The 22413-nt window shown below is 40.2% G+C and overlaps 1 protein-coding gene across 2 annotated transcripts in view; it reads right to left on the bottom strand.

Annotated features, from left to right (window-relative positions):
* c1qtnf12 (C1q and TNF related 12) overlaps window positions 1–20527 on the bottom strand; it is a 115272-nt gene extending 94745 nt beyond the window's left edge. For both annotated transcript variants that reach the window (XM_039755755.1, XM_039755756.1), the window contains exon 1: window positions 19396–20527. In XM_039755755.1, the coding sequence (XP_039611689.1) occupies window positions 19396–19548 (153 nt within the window). In that variant the 5' untranslated portion in view covers window positions 19549–20527. The remainder of the gene's footprint in view (window positions 1–19395) is intronic.
* Window positions 20528–22413: the final 1886 nt, after the last annotated feature.

Here is a 22413-nt window from a genome sequence, read left to right as displayed (position 1 = left end):
GAGTGAGGGCTTTGCCTTTTATTAGTATAGATTAGTGCAAAGTCACATTTTAATGTTTTTATTACATCACCTGTATTTGTATTTAGTGTTTAAATGAAGGTCAAATCTTGATTTTTTTTCTCTTATATGACTGTATGTCTAGGCTACAATTTTGTTTGTCATTTCTGTATTGCCTGCTCTTCTTAATTTTTACTCCATTTTGTCTTGACACCAAAGTTAAGACCAGAAAATGAGAACAAAAGTAAAAAAAAGAACAAAAACAGCAAGAATCAAAACCCGTAATCTTGTTTAACTTTTCTTAAGGAAAAAATGGTAGAGCAGAATTGAAAGCGTTAGAGCAGAATGTTGGGTCGTTTGTCAGAACAAATCATTAATTAAAGTTGCACCGAGTTTTCACTAATAATCCACAAACCTGGAGAGTGAAAATTCAATGGTGCCGATTTATAAACCATCTGTCATCCAGCATGGCGTCCTGGGACAGTCCACTAGCAACTGCCATTCGCATCTTACCACTGCAGCCTCAAAATGGAGATGTTCATAAAAACAAACGGATGTTACGGTAAAAATAAACAAATAATTTAACATGTAATTTGAAGTAATAGAAAATTATTTCAGATCAATAAAAGCTCGTTCAGTTTGAATTCTCTGATGTTTAAAGCATACGTTTAATCTAGAAGAAATGCTCAAAAAATGTATAAGGATCATCACAAATTTAAGTCATAATGAAATCCCAAAACATTTAATCATTAATATTTACACAGAGTATTTTGTAAAGATCTATATAAATTTATGCAACATTTGTATTTAGAGATTGCCATGTGTATGAGGGAGAACTCATAAATTCCCAAAATCAGCTCAGGGATGGGGTGTAGTTCTTGAATATGCAGCCATACCACCTGCACTTCAGAAGAGGTCACCAACTGAAGCTAAGCATGTTCTGGACCAGCCAGTTTTTGGATGGGAGGTCAACTAGAAAAGCTTTGGTTGCTTCTAGAAGAGGTGTTGGTGATGCCAGCAGAGGGCGCTTGCCCTGTGGTCAGAATGTGGATCACAATGCCCCAGCGCAGTGATTGGGACATTGTGCTGTAGAAATGGTGCCGTCCTTTGGATGAGACATAAAATCAAGGTCCTAACTCTCTGTGGTTATTAAAGTTCATAAAGAGTAAGGTGTACCCCAATGTCTAAGATGAATTGCACACCATGGCCTGGTCGTTCTGGCTCACTAATCATCCTCTGTTCCTAACTGACTATCTCTCTAACCCTTTCACCACCTAATGGCCCATGTCTGCTGAGCATGCTGGGTCAAAAATGGCTGCTGTCGCATTATCCAACTGGATGATACACATTAGTGGTGCTATGTAACGCATTTTGAATAGTGTGAAAAGCACTACATAAATGCAAAGAATTATTAGATTTTTTTGGGAATCATATCTCTACAGTCTAGTTAATCAGCCTACCGAGTGGCATCATCATGCTGACTTGATCGAGTACATATTTCAGACATTTATTCTACAATTGTGCATGTGACTTTGACGATTTTTTTTTTGCAAGCCACCATGACAGATTTTCATGAGATAATTATGAACACATTTTTTAACATTGACACACTTGGCTTCACTGGCTGTGACAATTTATATGAAAGCAGATGTATTTTTTTACAGTGAAGTGTCCACGTGAACAAGTGCTTTGGTAATTTAAAGATAGAAAACGTGACTGTTCTACTTAAAAATTGCAGATATTCTTTCTGTTCAGAGTTTAAGATTGTTTTAAATTAAATATGATGAATATGTGATATGATGTTGTTTTTTACAGCAATACATGTATTTATTAATTCTAGCTTTCCATTTAGGCCAAGAGTTCCCAAACTTTTTTCGGCCGCAGACCCCTTTACCAAAAACTTTTAAAACCGTCAACCCCTAGTGATTTACTTTACTTACTCAAATTAATACATTTGTACAGTACTCGATATTAAATATTTCACTAGATATCAAACTTTTCCTTTTAATCACTTGTAATTAATGATTAAAAAAGATAAAAGGACTACGGAATATGGCATTATCTTGTGCAACATTTAATATCGAAACCTGCACTAACGAAAATTAAAGCAAAAAAATAAAATTTTTTTTTACATTTTTGACATTTATGGAATAAATATGTAAATTCAAAATAAGTATAAATAGTCCAAGCTGTACTGTCTGCATTTCTTGTTTGGTTCAGTCATATTATTATCTGAAGAAATAAAAACTTTTATAACAAACAATTTCGACAGCCCCTGTGATATAAAAAAACAATAAAGTATGAACTTACTTGAAAAAGAAGATTTTTGTTCAAACTCAAATAAATAAACTTTCTCCTCTGATTTTCTTTCTCGTAGTACTGCTCTTCAATAAATAATTATATTCGAAGTTCAAATCACAAATAAGTACATGTCACATCAAACAAACTAATTTATAGTGTTTTATGAAAGTACAAATGTACAAGACTGATAGATTCTTCTAATATCGAATATCCGTCGTCTCGTCCCACTGCAAGCAAGTGCGGACATGCAGCGGTTTTTCATGTCCGCACTTACTTTGATACGTTCGATAAGACAATGCACAGACATGTTTGTGCTACATATATTTTCATGCATTCTTACATGTGACTCTTTTAATGACACATTTTACCTTTTTGTTTGCAAGTTTGGTATGTAATGTGTTTTTTTAAAAAAAGTGTTTTTTTAAATTATTTTTCTTCTTAATTAGGTACCAATTGGAATAATAGATATTTTGAAGTAACAAACAAATAGCAGTAGTAAGAGGGTCTATTTTTGCTGTTATCGACCCCCTCATTTTTTTATTGAAGCTATTGACCCCTAGAAAGTTCTAATCGACCACTTTGGGAACTCTTGATTTAGGCTTTGCCTCAAATATTAAAATGTGTGCTTCGATAGAAATGTTTAAAGTCTAAATGTTCTCGATTGTAACAGACATTTGTCATATTTCACCTTCTGATGAAGGTCCATATTGGGTTAGTTCCATAGTAAAGGATCAGAAATCAAAAATAACATCCATCCATCCATTATCCAACCCGCTATATCCAAACTACAGGGTCATGGGGATCCGCTGGAGCCAATCCCAGCCAATACAGGGCGCAAGGCAGGAAACAAACCCCGGGCAGGGCGCCAGCCCACCGCAGGGTACACACACACACACACCAAGCACAATTTAGAATTGCCAATGCACCTAACCTGCATGTCTTTGGACTGTGGGAGGAAACCCACGCAGACACGGGGAGAACATGCAAACTCCACGCATTGAGAACCTGGGAAGCGAACCCGGGTCTCCAAACTGCAAGGCAGCAGTGCTACCCACTGTGCCTTGATTTAGGCTTTGCCTCATTATGGATTAGAAAAATGGCAGAGCATCGATTCAAAGACCAAGAAGCATTGTTCATCCATATTGTTCTTGTTGCCAGTTGGTTGAGTGCTGTTGGTCTAAAGCTGACCGTGCTCTGCCTTGTACCCAGTGCTGTTTGGAAAGGCTCATATGGAAGCAACAGTCACCAAAAAAGTCAGTAAGGATTCCCCCTCCACCACCCATTCCCATCCACCAGTTTTTTCTGAACACAAAACTGTGGAGATCATATTTATCAATATGTTATTTTAATATATGAAGTTATCAGCTTCCTGAGTAAACAAAGTCTTGAAATATAAATCGTGCAAGTCACTGACAATGTCTCCAGGACGGCTATACAATATGATTTCCTTACTTTCACCGTGTGACTTTAATCATTCTTTCCTCTGAAGTCAAACATGGGCGCTGCTTTTTCAAAGTCTAGACGGCTTTACAGGCCTGGCAGCAGTCTGTCGCTTCAACAATTTTCAAAGCTGAATCATTCACAGACTGGAATTATAGATTTCTATTCTAGCCTTATTATGTGCTAATTTGAAATTGTATATAATCAGATAGAACACGTATCAAGGTATACAGTAAATCTGAGATATCTAGTGGTTTAGAACACAGCTTGTGATTTGGATGCTCTATGTGTTCTGTGAGTTCTTCTGTGCTTGTATACATTTATTTTCTACAGGACACCCAATCCTCTCTTTGAAATACATGCCATTATGGGAATGTCTGGCAAGAGACATGCAAGTGTGTGTGTGTGTGTGTGTAAGGGGGCCATATGATTGGTGGGCTGCACTGGCTGCTGCCCAATTATATGTTCACCTGGGGAAATTAGAAGATGTTTTTTGCCTGTCAGTTGAGTGGTGTGGTATAACAATAAAACCTGGCACTGTTGATCACTAAAACAATCAGCATAATTGGTCTTCTTATCACAGAGCTATCAACTGTTTCATTATCACGATAGCACAGTGGGTATTAGCTTCTATCAGACAGTTAATGATTCGTTTGGTAGCCCCTGAGGCCTGTCTGGAGATTTAGTACACTCTTAAAAATACTGGTTCTTTAGTGCCACTTTATGGTTCTTTACTGGGCTGTGTGGTTCCTCATAGTGCCATTCATTGACAAGGCACAATTTAATTCTGGGAAGGGTTCTTTGCATATGAAGATGGTTCTTCCTACTTTGAAAAATTTCCTAACATGTAGTAAAAGCACAAAATATTGAATGTATGATAGGCTTCAGGACACTGTCAGATTAAGAAAAGCTGGATTTAGCCTGAGCTACTGGACGTATGCAACAAGAGTCTAAAATCATGACCCATTGGTATTTCACAAATCTTTTACCATATATTCATGGTCATTCATTGTATGGAGACTGTTAAAGATCTAAATAAATAAAGGCTCTTTCTGGCACCTTCATGTGGATGGGTCTTTTTGAAACCAAAAATGGCTCTCCTATGGCACCACTCTAGCACCTTTGTTTTTAAGAAAGTAGATGTGTTACAGACTGTTGCATTGTGTCTTTGTGGACCTGGAGAAAGTATATGACGGGGTGCCTCGTGAGGAGTTGTGGTATTGTATGAGGAAGTCGGGAGTGGCAGAGAAGTATGTAAGAGTTGTACAGGATATGTACGAGGGAAGTGTGACCGTGGTGAGGTCTGCAGTAGGAGTGACAGAGGTGGGATTACATCAGGGATCGGCTTTGAGCCCTTTCTTATTTCTAATGGTGATGGACATGTTGACAGACAAGATTAGACACGAGTCCCCATGGACTGTGATATTTGCTGATGACATTGTGATCTGTAGCGATAGTAATGGATCGGGTTGAGGAGACCCTGAAGAGGTGGAGATATGCTCTAGAGAAGGAGAGTAATGAAGGTCAGTAGGGACAAGACAGAATACATGTGTGTAAATGAGAGGGAGGTCAGTGGAATGGTGAGGATGCAGGGAGAATTGTTGGCGAAGGTGGATGAGTTTAAATATTTGGGATCAACTGTACTGAGTAATGAGAATTGTGGGAGAGAGCTGAAGAAGAGAGTGCAGGCAGGGTGGAATGGGTGGAGAAGAGTGTCAGGAGTAATTTGTGACAGACGGGTATCAGCAAGAGTGAAAGGGAAGGTCTACAGGATGGTAGTGAGACCAGCTTTGTTATATGGGCTGGAGACGGTGGCACTGACCAAAAAACAGGAGACAGAGCTGGAGGTGGTAGAGTTAAAGATGCTAAGATTTGCATTAAGTGTGACAAGGATGGACAGGATTAGAAATGAGGACATTAGAGGGTCAGCTCAAGTTGGACGGTGGTAGACAAAGTGAGAGAGGCGAGATTGCGTTGTTTTGGACACTTGCAGAGAAGAGATGCTGAGTATATTGGGAGGATGTTAAGGATAGAGCTGCCAGGCAAGAGAAAAAGAGGAAGGTCTTAGAGAAGGTTTATGAATGAGGTGAGAGAGGACATGCAGATGATGGGTGTTAAAGAACAAAATGTAGAAGACAGGAAGATATGGAACAAGATGAGCAGCCAAAAGATGAAGAAGGTGTGTTACAGACTGTGCAATGACTTAAATATTAAGACCAAAATTACTGATTACCATTGTGGAAGCCGGCCCGGACACAGACAGGTGGACACCGATGGTTCAAGCACCAACACGCGTTTAATCATAATTACACTATTTACAGTGCACACACAACCCAGTACCCCGTACCAAACACCCTTAAAGTCCAGGCCTCTACCAAGCCTTTATCCAATGCGTCTCTCTTCAGGTCCGCCGCCACTCCTCTCCTCTGAGCTTTGTCCTTCTTCCACCCAACTCCAGCCATCGAATGGAGGGAGGCGGCCCCTTTTATGCTCACCCAGACGAGCTCCAGGTGCCTCCCAATAACCTTCCGCCAGCCCTCCCAGGTGTGGTGGAAGTGCCAGCTGTGCACCCGGAAGCACTCTGGGTGTCCCTGGTCTTCTTCCCCCCTGCACTTCCGGGTGTGGCAGAAGTGCTGAAGGCCAGGGCTCCTCAGGCATCTGGGCGCCCACTGGCAGTGACCACGGGCCCCTGTAGGGTTCAGCTTCCATGCTCCTTTCCCGTGGTCCCCAAAGCCACCATGGCGGTCGCCCACTTGTGGTCTGGAGGAGGTGTAATCCCTCCTCCGGTCCTTCTGGGCATCCCGGCTGGGTACCACACCCAGCCGCTCGCCATACCATGTAATCAAGGTATGAAGATGTGCTGTGACAATGTGATATGAAGACATGATGTGAAGAGATAAATACTTTATATGTAGTAAACCTAAAATAGAAAGCTCAAAGTGATGAAAATAAAAACACAATGTGAAACATACACCATGCTGTAGCCTACTTACAAATAATCTGACAAACCTTAAAGAGAAATAAAAGTCTGAATTAGTATAAGCTGGCATAATTCAGGGTGTTCATAAGAAATGATTTATGTCTTGCGGTGGAAGTACAATAAGAATAGTTGCATTAAATATTTCAAATATTAAAATGTGGGGTTCGATAGAAATGTTTAAAGTCTAAATGTTCTCGATTGTAACAGAAATTTGTCATATTTCACCTTCGGATGAAGGTCCATATTGGGTTAGTTCCATAGTAAAGGATCAGAAATCAAAAATAACATCCATCCATACTACAGGGTCATGGGGATCCGCTGGAGCCAATCCCAGCCAATACAGGGCGCAAGGCAGGAAACAAACCCCAGGCAGGCTGCCAGCCCACCGCAGGGTATACACACACACACACACCAAGCACAATTTAGAATTGCCAGTGCACCTAACCTGCATGTCTTTGGACTGTGGGCGGAAACCCACGCAGACACGGGGAGAACATGCAAACCCCACACAGGGAGGACCTGGGAAGCGAACCCTGGTCTCCTAACTGCAAGGCAGCAGCGCTACCCACTGTGCCACCAAAAATAACATCACATTCATAATTGCTGCCCTTGAAATAGTCCACATGCTTATGTTTGAAATTTGTGATTCTTAACCTTCTGGAAGTGGCTCTTAGAGGGTTAGGACCACCGGTAAAGAGTCACCTATCAAAAATATTATCATATTCATGATCAGAAACTTTGAAATAGCACAGCATTAGCAATAAATCCCCATTTCTTTTAAGTTTTGTGAAAATGGATAACTTTGACCCCTGGTTTGTTGGTTTGTTGGTTGGTTGGCATGACATGCTCAACTTCATGTCCTTCTGATCATTTTTGCTGAAGATTCCTATTGGTTTACTCTTTATCATAAAAATGAAATTTTTTCAAATCTAGAGAGACAAAATTAGGGGTGAGCCCAAAAAGGTTTGGCGTCTAGCATAACTAGACATCAAGCCGTGTCAAACAGTATATCATATTTGAATGCTTTCTCATACCTGTGAGACAGGAAGCATTGGACAAAAAAAATGGAAGTGATTTTGAAGTGGTCAGAAGTAAAAATATTTTATGTTTGTCTCGAAGAATGCACTGTAATGCACTGGTGTCCTGTCCAGAGTGAATTCTTGTCCTAGGACTGTTCATTTCTCTTCACCTTTTACATACTTTATAAAATAACTAGCTCTGACAAATGTCCATTAAGTAAAAGGGGCATAACGGTCTCTCTGTCTTGATCACACTGTGCATTTGGGAACCTCTGTTCACCTGACATCCATCCATCCATCCATCCATTATCCAACCCGCTATATCCTAACTACAGGGTCACGGGGGACTGCTGGAGCCAATCCCAGCCAACACAGGGCGCAAGGCAGGAAACAAACCCCGGACAGGGCGCCAGCCCACCGCAGTCACCTGACATGGATTGCTCTCCTTTATATCCCTGCACTTCTTCTTGTCTTTGTTCATCAGACACTACAGCCCTCATGTGGACACCAAGCGAAATTACACCCGGCCATGGACATCAGGGGTTTTGTCATTTTATATACTGTACATAGCTATTTTATATATATATGTATTTTATATACATTTCACATATATATATATATATATATATATATATATATATATATATATATATATATATATATATATATACACACGCCATATGCATAGCTTTGCTACCAGTCTAACATGGGCTGAACTCTGAGTAACCAATAAAGACCTCAGCACTAATGTTTGCAGTGCACCATCTATTGGAAAGGGTGGTATGTTGGCTCAGTGGTAGCGCTGCAGTAAGGAGAACAGTGTTTGCATCCTGGGTCCTCCTATGTGGAGTCTGCATGTTCTCCCCATGTCTCCAGGTGCGCCACTGTCCAAAGACATGATAATTAGGTGAATTGGCAATGCTAAAATGGCCCTGGTGTGTGTGTGTGTGTGTGTGTGTGTGTTAGTTCGCACTGCTATGTACAGAGTTTGTTTCTGCATTGTGCCTTGTGATAGCTGCAGCCCCTGTCTGGATTAAGTGGGTAAGAAAATGACGTCTATAGGAATGTATTTTGTAATACATGTAGTAATAAAATGTATTGCATTTGTCATTCCAACAGATGGCACATCACAAGCATTAGCATTTCTTTTACAAAACCCATACCAAATGGCATATAACAGAAATAGCAACCAGACAGACACACAAATAAACAGACCCTTGTCCTTTTATCAAGATGGATACGATGATTTTGTCCATCCAGCAGTTACTCTTTGTTGGGTAATAGTTGTAGTGCAGTCTGTCTGTTTTGTTACTATGCCTCTGTTACATGCCACTTGGTACAGAATTCTCAGAAGCAGTGCTAATGTTTGTGATACGCCATCTGTTGGATAACAGAGACACAGCAACAACGCATTGACACTTTTATTTAGTTGGATAATCAACATATTCTCAACATTTTTACCACTGAAGATTAGCCGCGTACATTGCCAATGGAGAGGCCACTGTTTTTTCATAAAATGCCACAAAAGTCCAACAATCTACAGTACAATTTAATTAAGTGAAATTAACCTTATGTCACACGCAACATCTTGAAAGTTCTATACCATCCACCTAACAGGTTTTGTGATTTCAGCCTTCCCTGAAGTGAACATGTAGCCATTGGCTCCATTTTTAAGTAAATCAAACTAACATTTATAAAGATGGCTTAACAATTTGTTAGCTTGATTTTGTCTAAAACAATCTGTTAATCCATTTTTTGTTTGTTCAGAACAATTGAAGAGCTAATTCTAATAGTAATACACATTAATTTAAATGTTCGTAAGGGCTAACATCTGTTAGGTGAGCAAAACCCATACAAATTTACAGCTAGCATTGGATAAAACTCCACACAGGGAATGGAATAAAAAAGAAATACAGAAATAAGCAACACCACTTATAACAAAACAGGATTTCATGAGCATATGCTCTTGTCATTCTAGAATTCGGAGCTAAGCTAATTTAATGCCAAAAGGTAATCTTTGATACTTCTGCACCACAGCGAGTTTTACTCTCCCTCTTCTCATGGTGAGCACGATTTGAATTCACTGTCACAGTAAGCGCAAGAAACATACAAACAAGGACAGAATAGTCCAACATTCTTTATGGTTTTGGTGGCGTCCATGCTGGATTGAATTTAACTACATTAAAAGGGAGTGAAGATCACCATGTAGTCTACCTCTGATTACATTCTAATAGCCTATGTGAAAAATGACCAACATCACCTTTATCTTTAAGTCCTTGACTGTGTAAAGCACTTAAGGCCATGTCACATTGGGTGACATTTCCAGCTATTTTCAGTAGTAGCCTTTATTTCCCTAATCTTAGCCAGTCGGCACCTTCTCATGAAGCCGGTCTCATTATGCGACATACGCAGCAACTCATTCCAATTAGTCTGCAACTCGCTTCGATAAAATCAAAAAGGTTTGATTTTGTCTTTATTTGTAGGGGTGGGCTCTGTGTGCATGAGAGCTGACAACCAATGAATGCTCATTCAGAAAGTACACTTCATATATTGCAGTGACAAAGAATAACAAACATACATATTTTGGACCTCGCAAAGAGAAGAGAAGCTTGTCTGTCTGATATCTCATGTTTTACACACTGTGACAGAATGTAAAAAGAAAACAAAAAGGGCAGAGACTGTGGCTGAACTCGCCATAGCTGTTTACCCTTCGTACAACACCGGCTCAGTCACGCAGTACACTATTGGCTGTTATTAGAAGGGTGGAGCATGACTGCACCAGAAAGTCGGAATTCAATCACTAAATGTCACACAGCTTGTGATTTTCAGCCATTTAAATTGAATTGGTCCATTGTGGAAGCAATTAAATTGGACATAAATTAAAGAAACAAATCTTCCTTGAGTCAGGAACCAGGCAGAAGGAAACTTGTTCATTGCGTCTTTTATATTCTCTTCCACAAATGTTTGAAAAGGGAGTGTTCTGTTGCAGCAATCTAGTAAGGGACAGTGCCCTGCACAGAGGTTGTCAGCAAATGGTCACAGAGCAAAGACAAAGAGTCATATATACAGTAGAGCCTAATGAGTTTGCATAGCAGAGGTGAATTAATGCTTACATGTCATCTGATTGGTTTGTTTGCTCACACACCCAAATACATACCCAAAATATAAGGCTCATTTCAATACATTCTTGTCCTTTACAATATCTTCCAATACCTCTTCATTTCAACTTATTCTTTCATGAAGCTTCCGTGTATGTGACAACTGGTACATGACATCAACCAGTTTCTTAAACCACCACATTGAATTTCTATTTCCTGGTTGCTCACTTGATCTTTATCTGGTTTCCTAATATCCTTCAACAAGCTTAGACTATTTTTATTAACCCTTTATCCTACTTCTAAAATAGAAGTTATATTTTTAACGTGGACAGCGTAGCATAACACTTCATACATAATAACGATATTAGCCCTGAATGACTATGCAACTCCTTATTCTCATTTTTTGTTTTCCACACCATGGATGAGATCGGCAATTGAAGGCAGGCAGTATGGTGTAGTGGTTAAGGCTTTGGATTGGAAACCCTGAGGTTGTGGGTTCAAATCCCTCTACTGATAGCCAAAGCTAAGTGATCTTTATTGTCATCTCAGCCATATACAAGTATACAGATCGACGAAATTGTGAATCCCATAGTCCACAGTGTAATAACAAGAAGTTCATATAATAAATTAAAACACAGACAATATTGACGTGTAGTAAGCAATATGAACATTCATGCAATGTATGGTATTTTCAATCTAGATACATAAATATAGTCAATAGATATGTAATATAATAAATAAATAAATAATAGATATAGATAATACAGAAAATATCAGTGTATGATAATATTTGTTTAAGACATGTGTAAACAATGACAGGTCAGAATGTTTCACAGCAGAAGGATATCAAGAGTGTCAAAATACTCATAAGTTCAGTATGAGATTTTCAGTTCTTTTCTACAAGCACACTCGTCTTTGCAGGAAAGTGGCTGGCATGTATAAAAGTTCTGTTTTTAGAGGTGGTTGAGGCCGTGTGGAAGATCCCAGGGGGCAGCATGGTGTTAAGGACTCTGATAGCTTGGGGGTAAAAACTATCCTGCAGCCTGGCAGATCTGGTTCTGATGCTGCAGTATCTTCTCTTGGATGGCAGAAGTGTGAAAAGTCCATGTGAGGGGGGTGTAAGTGGTCCTGTACAATGCTGCAGGCCTTGCGGACACTGCATTTGTAAAATATGACCTGTTGTGAAGGGATAGGCACCCTAATAATGTTCTCTGCTGTCTTCACTATCCTTTGCAGGCGCTTGCAGTCGGATATGCTACAGTTCCCATACCAGACAGTGATGCAGCTGGTCAGAACACTCTCAATGGTGCCTCTGTAGAACATTGTGAGGATGGAAGGGGTTTGTGACTATGAGCAAGTCACCTCATCTACCTGTGACCCAACTGGAAAATCAAAAGAAATGTATCCAATTGTGTCATAAATGGTGTAAGTCACCTTGGGTGAAGGCATCAGCCAAAAATGTAAATGTAAACTGTAGTTGTCAAGTCTGACATACCTCGTGACTAGATTTTGCCTGATGTCACACCAGTCTTACTAAACAAACGGGCCTGGTAAGAGACCCCCAGAAAAGTGTCTTATTATGTGTAGTACCAGTATTAATAATGTCACCAATACAAAGCACAGTGAAATTCATACTTTCATGTCCACCCACATGTAACATGTCGTCACTCTCTTGTGATAAACAAGAATGTATAAAAATACTAGGGGGCTTTGCCCCCTGCTCACTTCACTCGCCAACCCCCATTCCTGCGCTATGTGCTAGTCTCTTTGCAGTTCAGCCGCTGGGGGATGGGGATGTACAATTTAAACAGATTGTTATTTTTATGGGAATTATTACATATGCGTAATAGAACTAACTATTTTACATTACAGCGAGTAATTAAGCATAGTAAAAAATAGAAAAACGTAATTAATTGAAAGAAAATTATGTTTCATGTTGCGTTATAGTTATGTGTTACATTTTATGTTTTCATTCTGCTTGGATTTGAAATCAACACACAAATACTTTTTAAACTTACACCGTTACTGTAAAACTTCAGTAAAAACAATTTTTGTAATTCAATTTTCATCAATATTGCATTGAATTTTGATTCCGTGTTTGGACTTACATCATGACAACGCAACATATAACTGCCCGTGAGTGAATTTTGTTTCTTTCTCTCTAATAAATAAACTGACTTTTTTTTAAAGTCTCTGTGATTTGTGAATTGTCATAGCAAAAGAACTTTTTTTAGCGGGAAACTGTTAACGTTTTAATACAAATGGCATATCAAGATCTCCTTTAGTGCCTAATGTTATCCATGTAATCCTAGATTAGTAGTTCTTGGATACATCCTTCTTTAAACAGTAATTCGGGTGTGGAAGACCGTACAGTGTCAATGGTTGTAGATATTCTTCAGAATATTGTAAGCTGATGTTTTCATCTTCCATACGATCACCACCAACTGTTTCAGCATAGTCTATTGATGCAAATTTAACCAATTTGACATGTAACCATTCGACCATTTTCTCATTAATTCGTTTGACTTCATCGTTTCTCCGTGCTAGGATTGCCCGTGTACTCATTTCTTCTATTAAAAATCCTTTGGGATGAAATGCTTCAATAAGATTTGGACATAATAAGTCTTCTGTCTGCGGTGGGCTGGCGCCCTGCCTGGGGTTTGTTTCCTGCCTTGCGCCCTGTGTTAGCTGGCTCCAGCAGACCCCCGTGACCCTGTAGTTAGGATGTAGCGGGTTGGATAATGGATGGATGAAGTCTTCTGTTCTATGAACTATAAGAATAGCATCTGCAAGAGATGATAGTGCAATCAAAGCTGCTGATATGAAACTTCTGTAAGCTAAAAGGCTGACGATGACTGAAAAAATTAGTGTCTTAAGGGCATAACAAAATGTTTTGATGAGAAGAAACCGTTTGTTCCAACATAACTCATACATTCCTAGTCAGCTAACATTTCAAAACTAATACCGGGCTGAGATCTGACGTTCCTCAAGGTACTACTTTCACTTACACAACTAGGTAACTTGTTCCGTGTATCTATAGATTTTGTTAAACATGCCCAAACTTTCCCCTCAGCCTGGAGTAAATGTTTTTTAAGATCACCCTGCTTTTGACAGTGGAATATAATTGTTTCTTATGCTTGGCCGCATTGCTCCTCTGCAGACTCCAGGCTGCTCTTTTTGTTTCTGCACCACCCTGTTTTCTAAGCAGCATTTCATTTCCATATTCCATCTTATATTTCATCCTAATGTACTTTGCTGAGTTCCATGTGATGGTACACCCAGTAAAGAAAATGTTGTTTCTTATACTGTTTGTTGTGAGAGATACCAGATAAATAAAAAAATGAACTGATTTCATAAAATGTAAAATTCCCTAACTTACTTATTCCACTTCAGGTTTAATTGTGTTGGAGCCTATTCTAGCAGCACTGGGCACAAGGCAGGAATCAGCCATGGATTGGGCACTGGTCCATGGCAAGAACCACCAGGGCCGTTAGGAATTGCCAAGCAGCCTAACACACACATATCTCTAAGGATGTGAAAGGAAAACCCATACAGATGACAACCAAGGATATGATTCAAACACTGCACACTGCATCCATGAAGCAGCACCGTGCCAAGATGCCACAACAATTTCATAGTGTACTGATTGTGCAGGGTGGCAGCAATTTTAAAGTCAACATGGAAACAGAAGATGGATCATGCAGGTAATAACTAGACAAGGTCTTAATGGGGAGCACAGGAATTAAAAAAACAAAGGCAAAATCGAAGATGAAGAATCATAACAAAAGAGTCACTGACCAGAATATTTCATGCAGCCAAAGTTAAAATGCAAATGAAAATCAAAGAATTTCTACCCAGAGACAGACAGAAATGATGATAATGCTAGGGTTTTATTGAGTTTTGATTTATCCATAAACTTGGATAGTCCGGAAGTGAATGTTGACACAATGACAGTCAACATAAAAGCCTTCACTGCAAACGTACTACCTTAAATAAGGATGGTGTACGTCACAGAGAACACCCTCACTGTACAAATAGTTGATGGGGACATGGACTTGAAACTCTTACTTGGTGTATTGATATCATGGTCTGCTTATCATTCTATAATGATGAAGTATGTGTAAAAAAACTTAGAATGTCACCAATGAGATGATTTGCTATGCTGACTACAGCGCCAGTCAACACCAGAGAAGACAGCAACATGAAGTCTCTTGAGCAGCTCTATTATCACAGGCTGAAGGCATCTTTTACCCCCACCCAGGGTAACAGGTAAAAAGCTGATTGGTAGAAGGTTCAAGAATTAAGGTCACGGCTGGCTAGGATTGGTCTCATGGGCACTCAACTAGGACATGGGAAGGGAGTTGGCCCCTAAAAGCCATATCTCATGAGGCAATTTTTCCAGCAATTTTCAGTCATAGCCTTAGTTTTTATAATCTTAGCAAGTCACGGGCAGTCTGTGGCAGGGTCCTGTGAAGCTTCTGTGACATAACCAGAATCTCATTCCAACTAGTCCATGATTCTCCATGACAAAATTCAAACTGTCTTGATTTTGGCTCTAGGGTGGGCTCTGTGTGTGAGAGTTGACAATCAATGAATGTTCATCTGGAGGTATCATGCATGTTGCAATGAGGAATAAGGAATGCAGGACCTGACAAACTGAAGAGGGTCTCATCTGTCTGACTGCAACTGTAGTCAGTAAGTCTGACATACCTAACAATTATAAGCCGTGCAATGTCACCTAGGCTTAATTTGCAATGTGGCAGAAAGCATGAGACTATAAATATGGGGCCCTCCAGAAGTCAAAAATCTTAATCCATTGATTCCATCCGGCTGGATCAAAGATCATTCTATTGAGGAGGAGCAACCTGACCAACTGGGCACATCTGATGCCTAGACTTGTCGCAAGAAGAGCTGCCATAAATCCAGGTTGTATTGCCACACCTTCCTTTTTACTTTACTTAATGCAGGCGATAATTTGAATAAAACAGAATAAACTTGCTTACCTAGTATCTCTTTTTTGTTGACAGTTGAGGACACATTAGAGGGGACACCTTCTTTGTGTTAGTTGTCAAAATGTCTCAGTGCATTAAGATTCTGGTTGAAGAGGTAGCCCCAGATTGGTAAGTGCATTATGGTGTCTGTTAAGGTAGGTAACAAACTGAATAAGGCCAGCAGAAGGAAAACAGAGCACATGTACTGTAAGGGAAGGTAAGAATGTGTGTGAATACCTACAATAAAAAGAACTTACAAAGTGTGCGTGTGTGTGAGGATGGAGGGGTGAACACCGCACTTTCTCTTTGATGAAACAGTACAGTCAATGATTCTTACAGAGCACTTTTAATCTGTGATGTGTTTCCATCTTGCCTGAAGAAGGGGCCTGAGTTGCCTCGAAAGCTTGCATATTGTAATCTTTTTAGTTTGCCCATAAAAGGTGTCATTTTGCTTGACTTCTCACTACAATCTGTGATGGCTAATTTTCTTCTTCTCCTTGAATGTTTTATCCTGTTGCCTTTAATTTATAAGCAACATCCATTGTTCTGCATAGTTATTGCACTTTCATATTTGTCCAATAAGCATTTTGCACTCATTATAAAATGTCCAAAAAAGGAGTCATGTAAAGCTTGATTCGTTGCGATTGAATTCGATGTAAAAATGATGAATGGAGTCAATGGTAAAGTGTTTCCTGACAGGGGGTCCACGTAAATACTGGATTAAGTAGGTTCCTTAGCAGGTTTATGAATGATTTTATACATTATTTCTTTTTAAAAGTGTTGATCAGTGAAATTTGCCAAAGTGTTTTTAGCTGCAAATATGCTGTGACAATCTTTGTTCAATATTTCCCTGAAAATTTACTGGGTGGCCTGCTTAGGCAATTTTTTTACCCGCAGCACAATGTCGGATGCGCTACCTCTGCTCCATCCTTACCAGCTAACTGGTTGATGCCAATCAACCAAACCCCCACCCAAAAGCTCACCCCCGGCCACCTTTCAACATGTCCATCAGAGAGCTGTCAGTAGCAGCAGCAACCATGGTGGTGGCAAATTGATGGATATGTGGAGGACCTTTTTACAGCTTCAATGACCCTAACAGACAGAGGGTGGCAGCAGCAGTCACCATCAGCAGCTGGCCCGCATGGTGAGTGACTACCTGGGGTGCTTTGGTTATTCTATGTGGACTGATGACAAGGCTGGACTGAAGGCACAAACTTATTTGGTTATGTGCTGGAAGTGCTGTGTTGTCCAGCTCAGTGTCTAAGCAGGCTTTCAGTATTGCATTCAGGGTCAGTCTGACTGACAGTCATAAAAATTAAACAGTCCTGTATCAGAGCAGATTTCCAGCTCCCTACTGCTGATTTCAAGGACTAGATGGGTCCCTTGTCTGTCTGTCTATTTCTCCCTCTGGCTTTCAGTAACTCCTATGTACATTTGGCTTGTGAGGATCAAGCCTCATTAAATTTGCTTCTCCCTGCTGTTGCCACTGTCAGAAATGTTACCGTTCTGATATTTTATCTCAGGGAGGCACGGTGGCACAGTGGTTAGCATTGCTGCCTCACAGCTCAGGTCATATTTTTGGCCAATAGTAAACTGTCTGGGATAGTTCGCAGATGCTTCCTTAGCCTTCGGGAACACTTAAAAGACCATTGCATCATTATAATCCACTCAGTGTCTCTTTCCCCATTGACTTCAATGCACTTTGCCAAATTTGCTGAAATTGCCGAACCTTTCCGTGATTTGCAAGCTCGAGGAGGCGCAAATACTTGTTAATGTCTGAAACAAAGATTGATAACATTCTATGCATTTTTATCTTTGGAAAGACCACCCTGAATTGGATTAAGTCAGTTTGAAAATGTTATGTTATGTAAGACAGAGCGATTTCTTAAATGACGCTGTATAAAAATGTTGGTTGTGTACTTAAGTTCATTGTGAGAGATGCGGGTGGAGCAGTGGCTCTGAGGCTAAGGATCTGTGCTGGTATCCAGAAGGTTGCTGGTTTAAATCCCTGCTACTGCCAAAAAAGGGATCCTACTCTGCTGGGCCCTTGAGCAAGGCCCTTAACCTGGAATTGCTCCAAGGGTGCTGTACAACGGCTGACCCTGTGCTCTGACCCCAAGGGATATGTGAAAATGAACAAATTCCTAATACAAGAAACTGTCAGTCAGTCATTATCCAACCAACTATATCTTAACACAGGGGTCTGCTGAAGCCAATCCCAGCCAACATAGGGCACAAGGCAGGAACAAATCCCCAGGTAGGGCACATGCACACACACTAGGGAGAATTTTAGGATCACCAACAGACCTAACCTGCATGTCTTTGTACTGTGGGAGGAAACCCACGCAGACACCAGGTGAACATGCAAACACCAGGCAGGGAGGACCCTAGAAGCGAACCCAGGTCTCCTTACTGCTAGGCAGCAGTACTACCACAGCGCCACCCACAAGCAATTGTATAAGGTGAAATAAAGAACAGATCTACACCAATTTATCTCATTCGCAGATTCCAACACATGTTAAAGGCAGTCTTTGGATAGCGTGAGAAAGCCAGAGAGCTCAAAAGAGTACGGAGCACTCCGCAGACATCACATCTAACTGCACGGAAGTGCTGTGTCTGCCCGTCGGTATAGAAGTGAAGGTCTGCTAATGGAACTGCACCAGTGGACATGTGACCGATAAGCCTCATATCATTATGGACGGTATAATCACACTTGCTTCTTTCTTTACAATTCTTGTGCTCCCTTGACAGGCGGGTTCTGTCACATAAAAAAAAGAAAAACGAATCAAATGAAGGATCAAAACGTTAGACGAAGTCCGGAAAGGGTCAAACGGGGTTCATTTTTAACGGTTACTGAAAACTGATGCGCATATTCACAACATCTAAGTGTGGTTCCGGAGATCGAGAAAGGTAAGTCAGTAGCTTTTGCTCAATTCTGTTTCAAAGCTCTACCTTCCGCGTGCATCTCCAGAATCAGAAGTTTAATCGATGATCAACATTTCGTGTTTAATTAGTTACCGCTTTTAAAAGCATTCAATTAACGATTAACCCAATCATGTGTCTTGCCTGTTGAGTTTATCTTCAGGTATTCAGATTTACACCACACATCCCACAGACGTGCGTTTGGTGTGTGCTTGCGGGCATTTAAGGATGGGCTGGCTGGCTGGCTGGCTTCCAGGGATGCGCTCTTACCGTACGTATGCTGCCCATAAGGAGTTATGAGAGTTCAATTTTATGTGAATTTTAAATTTGCTATCCACTGTCCTTCTTTTCCTAATGATGCTCAACAGCTCACCGAGTCCATTGTGGACGACCCTGTGCGGCATCCACTCAGCTACAACCTCTCGTGAGACTCGCTCACTTGTAAGCAGACTTCTTTGTAAAACTCCTTTCTTTTGTCATAACTTAAAGGGATCACTCACATCTCTATCACTGTATGCACACGGACACACGTCCGTGTATATTATAATCGTAAGCATGCACACATAAACAATGCATATATTGCTTTTTAGAGTATAAGAGTCCATTACCGCTAGCGCTCTCCTCCGCTCTCGGTGTGGTTCACTCACCTCCTCACTGTTCGAAACGGTGGCATTGTAAGGCTCGGTGTGCTGGTTTGCCTCTTTAAGCTTCTTTCTTTCCTTCTTGGCATTCACCTCCTGATAAAAAGCAACCTGTAGCGAGAGGACGGCGGCGACAAAAGCAAGTCTCCAGCTTTTCATCCTGGAATGCAGTCCAATTTGATATTTTGAATAAATCTCAGTTCAGATCCAGACGAGAATATATAATGACCATCAATATTCATGAAAATGATATACATGTAGAGATGGCTCCGCAGTTTGTTTTTATAATTAGTACGTTTTGGCAAGGAGTGGCGGGAAGGACTGTTTTTAAAATGCAGTGAAAAAAAAATCTCTGCAAAATTCGCCTCCAGCACGACTATAAGCAAAAGATTTCTCCTCTTGAAACTCCAGCAGAGGTTTGAAAAGCCGACTTACTCAACTATGAAATATGCAAAGTGAAGTGGTCCAAGGCAGTGGATCTGCACGTATCTGACAGCAAATAAACCTATTAGTGAGATTTTTCACGCTTTCAACTCAATGGGGTACTTCAGCCATCTATTTCATTAGTCTAGTAAAAGTCACGAAGTGTCCACCCTCGAGGCAGCAATCTGAGGCGATCTGTCATATTTGTAAAAGTCATGTCCAGTGATGCCTGCATTGGCTGCTGTCCCTCGCGCAGACGGCGGAGAAGGTTAAGGCGCAAATCGTCAAGAATTTTTTTTTTCTGAAACAGATTTTTTTTCACCCTTTAGCCTGGCCCTTTTCTTCCCCGAGCAACAAGAGAAAAAAAATCAGCCAGGGATAACTTCAAAGTAGTAAATCCTTTCAGGATAATCCTTGGAGTTTTCACACACCCATCAAGAGTCAGCAGGCTGCTAAATCCATTAGGACTGGAAAAGCCACCACATTTACCACTAGCACCACCACCTCCACCACCCCCTTATACAAAACACACACACACACACACACACACACAAAATAAATCCGTGTCTTTAAAAGTAAAACTCAAGTCGAACTTGAAATATTTTCCCTCCTCTTCTTTCCCTTTTAAAAAATGACTTATTAAGAAGGCTTTATTCCCAACGGTTTTTACGAAGTGTATACATATAATGTGTATGCGTGTGTGTACAAAGCAGCAAATCACTCCTCAGCTTTTCACCAAATGAATAAGTTCCTGAAATATTTTCCAAGAGCTTTAACTACAAAAGGGGGTTGTTAATATGGAAAGTATCCTGCAGGTGGGGTGTAGTTTCGGGTTTATGGTGTGAAAGCTCGTCCAACAATAACAATGAAAACTATTTCAAACTCTCATGTTTATATAAATAATAGGCAACCGAGCGCACCGATGCAGGCAATTGTGCCGACAGCGTCAGAAATAATATTAAACACCATCCATTTGTCTTTTTTTCGTTTCCCTTTATTTATATCTCTGTTTTTTCAGACGCAGACTTTTTTAAGCAAACGGAACTTTTTTAGCAGAGTCGCCTCGTTTCGGCTGCATCTTTGCGTGTGTGCTGTCAGTCCGTTAAGTTTAATACGGGACGTCTGTTCTCGATCCTGCTGCAGCGGCGGGTGCGCGGACCTTCTCGCGCGGGTACGCGAAGGGTTAAAACTACTCATCGGGACAGTTTCTGAATTTTAGATGGTGCATATCAACTCTCACAAAACCGTGAAGAAGAACCCGATATACTGTAAATCTCGCTAGCAGCATACAGTGAAGAAAATTAACTAATGGAGATGTTTACTCATACGTCTAATGTAAGTTAATTTCGCGTACAATGATCCTGCTTTCTAGTATCATGTAGCTGTTTCTGATTATACTGAAATAAACCTTTTAAAAGTCACATTATCACAGTTATTTGACTTTGAACCAGATTCAACTGATTATTTTCTTTTGAGGCACACTCCTCAGGGATTCAGTCAGTCAGTCAGTCAGTTATTGTCCAAACACAGGGTCACGGAGAGTATTATTCACCTATTAATCTTACTCAGAATTAACACCGTTTTATGCGCAAAACATAGTATGCCCATTTTCTCTATGCGCAGCTGCACGAATTCAACCAAACCTAAAATATACACGCATTTTTGTACATGATTATCCTATATTAGCATATGACATAAAGGGCCGCCTCTTTTGTTGTGTTGTGACCCAAGGTTTCCTCATATTTTTGTACAGAAGAAGATTTTCGTTTAGCACATTTTTTTCCTGGATTTTGTGTATTGCGGAGGTTGATTTATGGCCTTTTTGTATGCTTGTAAACCTGTTACCCACCCTACACTCTTAAAATACTCTTTCGTGGTATTTTATGGTTATTTATTGAGTTTTGTGGTTCTTCAGAGCCATTGTTTGACCAAGCACCATTTCATTCCTGGAAGGGTTCTTTGCATATGAAGCTGGTTCTTTGTGCTTTGAAAAACTAACATGTAAATAAATAAATTATGTAAAAAAAAATAATAATAACTTAAATCGTGTTGGTGTATGGTAAACAGCCTAGGAGCCGGGATCTAACATATTAACAAAACCTGGATTTAGCCCATGTTACACACGTCTGCAACAAGAGTTCTTTTAAAATAAGAAGCTATTGATTCGTTCGTGAATCAAATGAAGGAGAATCGTTAGACTGGTTCTTGAGTATTAACTCTTGATTAAGGCAGTTCTTGTGCATTCACTTTAAACACCCACCAATGACAGCGAAATGAAAGAGACTGACAATTTCGCGCATGCGCTCTAGCACTCCCATTTTGCGCCCCTGAATCTATAAATGCTCAAGAATCGGTTCATATGATTCACTAATAAGAGTCTTTCAAAAAGAACGAATCGTTAGCGAATCGCCCATCACTACTGTAAGTGCAATCAATAAAATAAATCACGTTTACTTTAGACAGTAATGTGTAAACTGTTGCACAATTTTAACACAGCATATTTATGTGTCGCGTGTTCATAAAATGTATGTGTCATTTGTGTATGGATCAATTTCAGTAGTTGAACTTGAACATATTAAGTCGATTGAATATAACCACAGT

The sequence above is a fragment of the Polypterus senegalus genome, chromosome 6 (genome assembly GCF_016835505.1).
Source record: "Polypterus senegalus isolate Bchr_013 chromosome 6, ASM1683550v1, whole genome shotgun sequence".
NCBI classification, from domain to species: Eukaryota; Metazoa; Chordata; class Cladistia; order Polypteriformes; family Polypteridae; genus Polypterus; species Polypterus senegalus.
Note: the sequence above shows the minus strand (reverse complement) of the source record. Positions and strands in the feature narration are given on the sequence as shown.